The 12,166-nt window shown below is 35.0% G+C and overlaps 1 protein-coding gene across 1 annotated transcript; it reads left to right on the top strand.

Moving 5' to 3' along the window:
* Positions 1 to 227: 227 nt before the first annotated feature.
* Positions 228 to 7,373, top strand: LOC123525257 (C-type lectin domain family 4 member G-like). Its single transcript, XM_053539632.1, has 4 exons — positions 228 to 273; positions 6,025 to 6,134; positions 6,617 to 6,626; positions 6,762 to 7,373. Exons 1-4 carry the CDS (start codon positions 228 to 230, stop codon positions 6,983 to 6,985), a joined length of 390 nt encoding a protein of 129 aa, XP_053395607.1. The 3' UTR covers positions 6,986 to 7,373.
* The last annotated feature ends 4,793 nt before the right edge of the window (positions 7,374 to 12,166 follow it).

Raw genomic sequence — 12,166 nt, 5'->3', positions numbered from 1 at the left:
TTCTGATATATATGTTTTAATAATTGTTCATATTTTAAAATATAACCAGATTCTATTCTCAGATTCAATCCACCTTTCACTGTTTGCGTTAATATGGATACGGTCCAGTGAAAAAAACCTGCCAACAATATCTGCTGACAAGGTAAATCCGAAAAGACAGTCGGGCACAACATCTGTAACGAATCATATGGTGGGAACATCAACAAGATAAAGTTTTGCGTAAAAATATGGGATATATAGAGATGAGACATTACAAGGAAATAAATCTTATAGGTAAGAATTGTTTTCTCAGCTGTGAAGTATGAAAAAAAGGGGGATACTGGAGAATTTAATGGTCAGTCTGCTGAGTTTGTACTCAGTTTGAGTTTTATGGGAAGGTATTACAATATTTAATATAAAACATTTTGGTTCCATTTTTAAGTAAATTGAATGGCGACCATCTTGAAAATCAGTGGCCACCATTTTGTTTATAAATTGCGATATATCTATTGAGACTTGTTTTCATTTTTATTACTCCGAATATTATTTAAATATACGTGCAGACAAAGGTGAGGCTAGGTGCACCATAAACCGATATAAGACACCCAGTGGAGGTTTTGCCACTGACCGTTCTAAGGCGGTGTCCAAAAGTATTTGCCTATGTCTGTTCGTCTTGTCATTTGCTTTACATATTATTTGATAAAACAATAGTCAATATATACCATTTCTTGAAATCAAAATTAATCATTTTTGCTCCTAAATTTTAATGTTCCGTAAACTTTACAATGACATGCAGACAGAAGTGGTTTGGTTTCTTCTGAATAGTGTTTAAGTCGATAATTACATTTCCAACCGTGAACCGTTTAGTAAAATATAGCCTGTTATGCTTGGTTGTCCTCTGTGCTTCCAAAGAATTTTCTTAGAAATTACAACATTTCATTATCTTGACAATTCTACAAATCAGTGCATGTAACGTTGCATATCTATCTATATCTGTAGTTGTTACCAAGTTGGGCCTTTTAAGCATAATACACCATGGGAAATGCTATACAACATATAATCATCGGCCAACAGAGGCCCATGTAATTTTATAGATATGGCTGACCATCTATATACATTAAAATAAAAACGAGTACAAAACCGTATCCTGGGGATATAAGAGCCATGGTCCTGAATGTAAAAAATATACTAACCATTTAAATCGCGCATTTCTCTTCTACAACGCTCAGTAGTTCCGTAAATGGGTTATTGAACAACTGATAATTTATCTTCCACCGTGCACCAGTCACATTGCCATGATATTTCTTATCGCAGATCAATCCACATAGTTTATTTTTTCATCAACGTAACAGACAAAAACTTAGATGAAAGCATAAAATATGCAGTGTCTCTGAAATATGAAATATTGAGACAATGACTGGTGCATGATGGAAGATAAATTACCACTAGTACCCATTTACCGAACTATGCGTTTTAAGTGCGAAATGGGCTACTGAAATGGGTAAGCACATTGTCTCGTTCATCAGTCAATCAATCAATCAATCAATCAATCAATAATAATAATGAAAAATAAGAGACGAAAGAGGGACCTCCTTGGAAGAGTGGTGAAGATCGCTGATATGTCCGTTGGTTCGAGCCTCACTCCGGTCATAATGTGGTATAGTCTTATAGATATCCAGTTGTCTTGAGGAAGGTCACTGTTCCCACCCTTGGCCAGGTGCCCAACCGTGCCTGAAATAATACGTAAAGTGGCACCTGGGCCCTTCCTCAACCATTAGAGCTAGAAGATCAGTACTGCCTAAAGTGTTTTAGTATGACTAATACATAAGAAACGAAACAAAAGAAAAGTTGAAAAGACGGCCTGCAACAAACAAACAAATAAACAAAAAACAAACAAACAAAAAAAAAAAAAAAAAACAAGAGTCAAGTTGAAAAGACTTTGAAGGTTTCATATGGAAAACAATACATCAATACTTGTAGTCTCTTTGTGGCTTCATCGTGATAGAAAAGGTTTATCTACATCTAAGATGAGATAAAATTGTGAGGTTGTTGTCTGAAATGTTAAGTAATTTATTTTGGTTTAGATTTTTTCAACATCCGTCGGGGCGTATTAACTTTCCTGCATTTAATACAAAACTATTATCTGGAGCTTTTAGTTGAGTTGTTTCGAGATATTTAATTAAGGATGATTAAAAAGAGATAATTTCAACCAAAATAATTCTTAACATACATATTTGATTAACAGCGTTAATTTTAGTGAATTGCTACGAGGAAGGGACATTAATTAAAAAACAAAATATGTCTACAGTCGGATGTATGCTGTTACTATTAAGCTTGAATGTTTGTTTCGGACATGAATTATACAATGCTAAAGAAATTCTGAAGAAAGTTATCGAAATATTTTTTTTGGACATGGCTGCTGAAGTGTATAAATATTCACGCTTTTTTAACTTAGCATAGGGAGGTTAATGAAATTGCATTTATGTTTATTCAACGTGTATTCTACATATTGAACAAGGCACTTTGAAAATAGAAAGTACTAAAATGTTTTTGTGTCCAGATTTATCTAGAATTAGGTCTTGTAAACATAACAAAAATAACATACCAGCCATAATCAAAGTATTAGTACTACCGAAATGTAAAGTATTCTACTCTGTCTCACCAGAGCTCATTTACTTTTCTTTTCTTCCTTGTTTGTTCTTTTCTCTTCTTTTCAACATTGAAACATTTGACAAATACATGTATATTTTGTAACCACATCTCTTGTAATTGAATATTGTGGGGAGATGTGAGAACATGTTACCTAACATTTTTGCTGACTTAGTCAATAATATGCATAAAAGGGCATACAAGTTTATGTCGCACATATCTTTACACGTAGAGCCATAAACGTCATAGGAATATTATTCAGCATGTGAAATTGTGCACCTACGGTTTTGTTTGGAATTTCTGTCGGTCAAACCTGAGTTATGGTCTTTGATTGTCCAAAATATGCATTAAGAGCATATATGTTTGTGTCGCAGGTATCTCAAAAGTTTTTAAATTAGAGTCATAAAACATCTGAGGACTGTAATAGTTGCGCTCCTGCTGTTCTGTTTGGGGCTTCATTCAGCCATCAGATTTATGGTTCTTGACTTAGTGTAAAATACACATGAAGTGCTTAAAAGTTTGTGTTGCATGTATCTTAAAGTTAAAATATGTCACATAGTGTCAATAAACCATATAAGAATATTATTCAGTATGTGAATTTGTGCAATTTAGTTTTGTTTTGGATTTCACTTCGCAACACCAGAATTATGGTGCTTGACTTAGGTCGCAGGTATCTTCAAATGTCCTTGACCTAGAGTCATATTACAGGATTAGTATATGGTATGTAAAATGTTTCACCTGTTGTTCCGTTTGGGATTTTACTCAACCATACCAGAATTATGTTCCTTGCCTTAGTGAAAAACAAGAGCTGTTACTATTGGTGACAAATGCCCCCGAAGCGTTCCCAAGGATGCTACAGCTGTATGCGTAAAAAAATCACACACCATTTCATGAGTTTGACCTTGACCTAAGAGGCCCGGGATATAAGCGTGACTATACGGATAACATTTGTTTCAAATTATTTTCAAATCCCCTGATAAATGGCAGAGTTATGAACCAGACAAGAAAAATCTTAAACTTCTCAGTGTGACCTTGACCTTGGAGCTAGGGGTCTGGGTAATATGCATGACACCTCATCTCCTTATAGGAAGTTATGGACCGTACACGAAACAGACCCTGTTAACCTTTAACCTCTAAGTGTGACCTTGACCTTAGAGCTATGGGTCTGGATCTTGCGCATGACACGTCGTATCATTATGATGAACAGTTATGACAAGTAATTTCAAAATCCCTTGATGAATGGCAGAGTTATGGACCGGACACGAAACAGACCCTGTTAAACTTTGACTTCTAAGTGTGACATTGACCTTGGAGGTAGGGGTCTGGGTCTTGCGCACGACACGTCGTCTCATCATGGTAAACATTTATGCCAAGTTATTTGAAAATCTCTTCATGGGTGGCAGAGTTATGGACCGGACACGAAACAGACCATGATAACCTTTGACCTTTAAATGTGACATTGACCTTGAAGGTAGGGATCTGGGTCTTGCGCATGACACGTCGTCTCATTATGGTGAACATTTATGCCAAGTGATTTCAAAATCCCTTGATGGAAGAGTTACAGCTCGGACAAGAATTAACCGGACGCACGGACGGACAGTGCGATTTTAATATGCCCACCTTCGGGGGCATAATAAACATAAAGTGCTTAATGGTTTGTTTTTCGTATACCTTAAAAATATTTCACATACAGTCATGAAATTATGTAGGAATATTATTCAGCATGTGAACTTGTGTACCTGATATTGTTTTTGATTTTACCAGGGTTATGGCTTTTAACTATGTCAAAACTATCCATTAAGGACATAAAAAATTGTGTACCATGCGTCTCCAAATCTCCTTGACCTAAAGTAATAAAATATGGAAGATTGTTATATAGCGTGTAAAGTTGTGCACCTGGTTTTCTGTTTTGGATTTGTTATGGTCCTTCACTTTATGAAAAATACACAAAGTGATTTAAGGTCCGTGTTGCCTATCTTTAAATATTTATTTTCCCTAGAGTCATGAAATCATGTACAACGATAGGGAGTTGGGGGGGGAGGGGGGGGGGGGGGCACCAGTTCTGTTTCAGATATCGATAAATCATGTCAAATATCTATTCTACATTTAAAGGGACTGGACTCCAGATTTTGGCGAAAAATGGCCATTCTTTAAAATATAACTTTGGTCATATTATGAACGTTAGAACCTGAGTTTTTTTCTTCTAAATTCTTAAAATGCAAAACTAAGAGAAAAAACATGTCCGGGATGGAAATCGAACCCGGGCCGTCCGGGCAATAAAAACCTGTAATCTACCCTTTCTAAAGGAGGTAAGACGCTACAGGGTCCGTGCGGCAGCCGTGCGATTTCGTGTTGTACGTTTTGCAGTAGTCTTGCGACAAAATGCAAGGCAGCTGCAAGGTGCTCGAGTGGTTGCCGTGTAGCCGTCGCAAGACAAACCCAAAGACTGGCAGCAACTTGAGCTTGAGACCGTGTGAAATCATACAACAATCGTGTGGGCGTCTCGATGCTGCCATACGGCAGCCTTGCGAACTCCAAATATCGCATGAAATTCGCAAAGAAAATGTGCATATCGAAATTCCAGTTTGCGACACTGCGATAGCCTTGCGTGTTTGCGAATTTGTACAGAGGTCTTGAGGCTGCCGTAAGAAACACAGCGATTTTTCCAATAACATTGGTCGCAGATAGGTGTACGGCTGTCGCAAGGCTAATATGAAATAGTTTACCTTCGGTACCTCGTTACAAACCGTTTTCAAGAACAAGGCAAACAATGTTTCAAAGCCTTCTTATAGTATTCTGATGTCTTATTTTTTCTGATAGATTTTGTTGCCGTACGATATTGAGGTCAGACCTTAAAAGTTATTTACCAGTTTAACTCGTCTATCGATATCGCTTAAGTAAATTGATGGGTCTGTTGAAATAATAATACGTGCATTCTAGGGTGAACATAGTTTAGCCGTTAAAGAGGTATGTGAAAATAAAAGAACTTTACACATGTAATTAGACTTTGAAACGTACATATACATATGTACTTCATTCTTTCTAGCTACTGATAGCTCCTATCAAGTTTAATTTCAATTCCAGCGATAGTAAAAGTATTCAACCTTTTATTAAGAAATTACCTTTTCAGTAGTCATAACTCTCCTTTAAATCTCATAACAAGTAGCTTTAATACCGAACACGCATTGAATTTCATTGAAGCCTGTCTAGGAGGTTTAGAGAAGAAACTTGTACAAACTGAATGCGCATAGACGGCGAATGCAAAAACAAAAAGTCCCGAATAAAATGGGGAGATATAATTTCTTACTAAAATATAGTACTGTTTAGGCAATACACTGAAGATCTGCCTTCACAATTCCTGCGTTTAGGTCACGTGCATATCTTCTTGTTTTACAGCTATACCCGATCAAAATTCAACAAGTCCACAATGCCCAGATATGTGGATACCATTCAAGGGATTTTGCTATCTATTTGTGGACGAACAATATACATTCGACGATGCTAAGGTTAGTTCAATTATAGTTAAATCAGACAATATTTAGCTATTGTCAGTACTGAGATAAAAAAGCAACATTTGAATGTAAAAAAAACCCATACTTTTCTTGAAAGACTGAACTATGAGTATATGTAAATAATTGAACAATACAGCACATTAATATACACATATTATTAACCATTTGGCATCAGCTCTTGCTGTTTCATATATACCATGTCTAAATTATTACATAAATTATCAATGTCAAAATGCAATACCATTTTCAAACATATTACTAGAAACTTACATAACATTTTCTTTTTCGAGCACCACTGTTCGCAAAGTGGCGGTCATCTAGTTCACATTGGAAATGAAACGGAAAACACTTTTCTAAAGAATCACCTGAAAAAATTGAAAGGTAAGTATAAAATATTGTGCACTTTTCTTTGCTAAAAATAAATACATTTGCAATATTACTAGTATTTATTACAGACATCTCTATGTCCTTTTTAGCATATGAAAGGTACAAATTTACTTCAAGCCGTTATAAATGTAGTCGTTATTCAGAGGAAACAAGTAGCAGCCTTTGTATGTATTCAGTGAATTATGCGTTTATCGCCTTCTACTTGTATGATTTGTTTTATTCTGTTTTCTACAGGTGTCTTTTATTGGATAGGCCTCACTGATATTGACGAAGAGGGAATATTTAAATGGTACGATACAGACGAGGTGGCCTCGTTCACTGATTGGGGTCCAAGCCGACCTAATAACGGCTTAGGAAAACAAGACTGTGGTTTTATACATCCTGGCTTAGATTTCAAGTGGGATGATTACGACTGTGGGACACGACAAAAATCTGTATGTGAAAAGACAGCCAAGTGACACGTTGATTTTATTAATATGGCACTAAAACAATAATATTGTTCTATAAATGTACATCAATATACAGTTATCTTGTGAGCATTTGGCCCATGAACTGTTCTAAACGGCCGTTTAGCCGATGGTAAAAGTTCTTAATATCCTTCCCGATATTAGGGGACAACAGTTTTGATTGCTAAAAGCTAAAGCATGAAATAACTCTTTCGAGACCTATGTAACTGAAAATAAACTCCAAAGAAATAGTTGGTTTAGGTCCCATGCAATGTCTAAAAATTGACATCAATAAAATAAATGTTTTATGACCTATGCAACTTCTGAAAATTAAACCGAGGTTTAATTAATTTATGTAATAATTGTTAATAAAGTATACAGTGCTTTTTCTATTTCATTATCACAGCAGCGTTGTTTATGCCGTGTGGCGGTCGTAAAAAGTCTCTCAACACATTCAATCAGAGCTGCTTTATTTCGATCTTTTCAGATGGTTCAGCACGACATCTATGTTGCGTTATTGGTAATATTTGGTTTTCAGCTTGATGTACATTTCGGCTTGGGTGGTTCCAATACTCCGCTTACTTAGCTTTGGGTATTATATAATCAACACTTGGATATGATGAAATATTTCTGCATGTCCCTACTGCGCATGACGCAATTCATCATGTAAGGTAACAGTTAAGTTTGTGTTCACTCCTTATATTAGATTCGAGAAATTTGCGAGAAACAGAAAACACAAATATGACGTATAACAACTGATACAGAGTAAATAATTATCAGTGTTGTGCATGTTATGATTGGAGATGTGTGACAGTTAATGTGTTTGATTACTTCCTGTAAAGTTAATTTTGTATGTTGGAACTTTACACTTCATATTTCATTGCTCTTTGTAATATATCATATACCAAATTGCTCTGACACATTCGAGAGCTCTGTAGAGTGGTTTAGATATATACATGATAGTTATATATAATAATAATGTCCAAGTCCTGAATTGATAAATAAGTAATAAAGTCTGTAAGAAGATCCTTTGGAAGCATAGAATAATAGCAGACTCGGTTTGACTGATTATGTTCATGAGAGGCTATGAACAGTGCAACAACACATGCCCCGTAGCACCGGCGGCTTAAGCGGAATTCTATTACACGGTTATTGAATGAGCTCAATGATTCTAAAAGACCACAAAATATAACAACACTTTGGTTTTAATTTTTTTCTATAAGTTCACCATAGGCAAATTTTGACAGATTGCCATTTGCAACTAAATCTAATATAAAAGCCATTGTAAATTATTAAGAGAATATAAATCATGAAACGAACTTCACCCAATTTTTGGTTAACATCAGTTTTACCAGCATTTTACATGTCCAATGCATGTTATACCAGATCCTTAATTAAATTATTCTCGAAAAGCTGTTCTCCTTTTAAACCAATTGCCATTTGTAAAGAAATAAAATATCTTTTTCTTTCAAAATTGCTGAAAAACAATGTTAAAATAGAGAAATGTGGAAACTTCACAGATCGCTCAACACGACAAAAACGAAAATGTTGCAGGCTCGGTTTGATTGAGCCTGTTCATGGACGGTAGTGAAAATGCATGCTACCGCCCACGCCCTCTAGCCAGGTATGTGAACTTTCAGCAAATGCATCAGAACAGTTCTTTGAAAATGGTGCGATTTAAAGGTGTTGCACTATCTTGAAGTCTGGCCCCTTCATGTGGCCCTTTTTCGAAATTTAAAGCTTATATACATCAAATCGTTTAGTAGGATAATATAAATATACATGTTTAACATGTTCTTTAATTTTCATGTAAACAACCCTAACTTTCTTTGCTTTGGCGATGTTCAAATGTTTTCTTTTTTAAAATATTGGCCTAACTCTTAACAAAAGTAATCAATACTCACAACTTGATACATGCCAAATGCATACACCGATGCATACATGGTGTTTATGAATATATAGAGGATATTCAAGTTTTTTGCATGAATATGGTGTTTGTTTTCATCGAGTGTTATGAAAATAATATATTTCACGATTGGCGTAGCTGGCAGCTGTCAAAAAAGATGTATGCTTAATGACATGGTTGGAAAAGAACAACTTTCAATATCGTTCATGATCAACACCGAGAATGAAAATAATCAAAACACTAGGTTCAATTTTGTTCTCTACTAAATGAACAAAAAATTCAAACAAATGTGTGAGGAAACAATTTTAACAAAACAGCAACAATTTTATATTAATAACAACACCTGTGACAGCCACATTATAAAGTCATCAGAGCCTTGATGAACCGTATTATCATCCGTCTGAAAGAGTGCATTTCTACTGTTTAAAACCATTAGGTACAACTCTCCCACCTTGTATTGCTGTAGTAATTGTTCAGCCTTACATTTGATATTGCAAATTGATAAGGCTCTCGCTTTCGTAGTAGTTAAATGTGAATCATATGTCTTTCAACAAGCATGAGCGTTTTATAGCCTAGGTTGGTAAACAAGGATAAGGACCCTGTTCCTAATAAGCAGCCTCCCGCATCAGAACCCAACATCAACGTATGCAATTATGTGTAAACGATATACATGTACTATTACACATATAACATAGATACTGTGAAACAAATAGTTAAACAAAGCAGAGCAACACCATTAAGGGCTCGGGACATGTTTGGTTAAACGATGGTCAGTATTTTTCCAATCTGTTCAAATAACGGATCATGCTGATTCACCGTCGATCTATATTTGTTAAAAGCGATTCAATATCGCCATTGATAGCGACAGGTAAAAAAGGAAATTGGAATTTTGCTATTTTAAATCATATTTAATTTAGTTCGACCACCCAGTTAATGAACATTCTAATACGATTTGAGAAAGTCTGTGTTTAATTCTTGTTGAATCTCATGTATCTTATATACATGTACCCAAGTATTGTCTGGGAGATATCTTTGTTGGAACCGATTCAAAACCATTGGCCATCATTTAAAGTACTGGCCAGTAATTAGCAATATATCATGCTGTAATATAAACATCGGTTGCTAAATCAGCGGAGTAGAAAACGCGTCTGATATATACAGACGGATCAAAATCTGATCAGTACAATTTTTCAAATGGTTTTAGATCAAAAGTCTGTAAATGTTGTAACGTAAAAACACAAATTGGATCCAGTGCTCCACCTGCGATCTTTATCTCTGTGCTTGTAGTGAAATTACACTTATAACACCAAATTACTAGTATGTCTAAAAATATCTTAATGATTCAAATAATAGTAAATTTATGATCAGTTTCTGAAAGGAATACATTTGGATAAATTATATTAATTAAGAGGAAGCCTGTCGCCTAGGACGCCTAGATCGTCTTCGATTTTAGCAGATATAATGGTATGGACATATAGTAACAAAGAAACTTTTCCTCCTTTGACGTCAAAACCGACGTCATGGTTATTGATCCCATTCATCATTTATTAAGACAGAAAAACGTGTCCCATTCAATTATATTTGCTGGTCCTTCGGGATAATAATGAAGCTGGTGCTTGGAAACGGTATTGCACTTTCCACAGGCTCAGTCAAACCGAGTATGCCATTGTTTAGCTTATTGAAGTCTGTGCTTCCTATAACTTTTAATTAGAACCCCACCTCGATGGTTACTTTCTTCGCATAATTTATTTTATTTCGTTGGGTTTAACGTTTCACCAACACAATTATAGGTCATATAGCGACTTTCCAGCTTTGATGGTGGAGGAAACCCAAGGTGCTCCTCCGTGCATTATTTCATCACGGGCGGGCTCCTGGATAAAACCACCCACCTTCCGTAAGCCAGCTGGATGGCTTCCTCACATGAAGAATTCAACGCCCCGAGTGAGGCTCGAACCCACATCGATAAATACTCTTCACGTAAATCTGCATTATAATGACTGACCGTTTGGAATGTTCAGAGCTAGTGTGAGAGTTCGAAACAAAAGTGAACATTACATTATACGTATTGACACAAAGGTCATTTGTAATCATACTTACATTATTTTCGTTTGTAGAAGTATCCATTTCAAGCACTTGATGTCTAAAACTTTAAAATCAAATAATGAGGGCAATTGGCATTTACTAAACCTGATCTTTTTTTTTTGTGGTTTGAAGTATCTTTGTAAAAGATAAATAATTAAATTGTAAGAACTGTAACCTGATGGTAGGTACGAAAACTAAATTGATTTAAGGGGACGAAAGTGAAATCTAGTGTCATTTTATCGAAAATTTAATTCTTAGTATTAGTTTCATGTTTGTCAAAAATATTACTAAGATGGCCTTTATCTGATCATCCGGGAATGTTGAAATAACGTGATATATGTTGAATTGTGTTTGATGAGAAATTGTTTTCTTTATTATGTTTTTATTTTCAGCAGATGTTTTAAATATTCACCCAAGTTTGAAACGATTCATCGAATTCCTCTTAACAACAGACAATTAAAATATTCTTGTTTCATTTACGCAAACAGAATTCAAAACTTGTTTATGATATTCTTTGATCATCGATATAATATGTTGAACTTACTGAAACGTCTTTGGGAGCACGTAATCAATTCTGTGTTAATTGAACTGGTTTCGCTTAAACCTGAGCCGTCTAAAACTTTGTCTGGCTGCGTTATATGTTTTAATTGTTTATGATTCTATTCATTTTATTAAAAAAAGATGCGTTAAAGAGTTTTTGGAAAGCACATACAAAGGGCAAGAGGATAAAAATTGCTCTTTCGTCTTAGAGTGTAATGTGTAATATGGAACAAAGTTTAAATAGATATGACAAGGATAGTTTGCAAAATTATTACAATTTCATATTTACAAATTTTTGCTTTTAGTTTGAATTGTTAACACCATACAAACATTCTACTCAAGAACTTTTGACACTGTCGTCACTAACTGTCAAAAACGTCTGTTCAAAGTGTAACATTAAATTGTGTATATACTCCATGCAGTCCATAGCAAAACATGGCTTAAAGCATCATGTTTGAAACTTAAATGTAATTATATCATATAAACTTTTGAGATATTTTATTTTTGAAAATATCAACAGTATTTTATTGGTGTAAATATTCAGTTACATAAAAAGTAGTTTGTAAAACTTTTAGAGCAACACCATCGACTTAAAACCAAATATTTAGATCCACGCGCCTATTTGTTGCGTATGCTGTATTACTTTTCAGATATTATTATTGGGC

The sequence above is a fragment of the Mercenaria mercenaria genome, chromosome 3, assembly GCF_021730395.1.
Source record: "Mercenaria mercenaria strain notata chromosome 3, MADL_Memer_1, whole genome shotgun sequence".
NCBI classification, from domain to species: domain Eukaryota; kingdom Metazoa; phylum Mollusca; class Bivalvia; order Venerida; family Veneridae; genus Mercenaria; species Mercenaria mercenaria.
The sequence above is the reverse complement of the archived record's forward strand: the minus strand, read 5'-3'. Positions and strand labels throughout refer to the sequence as shown.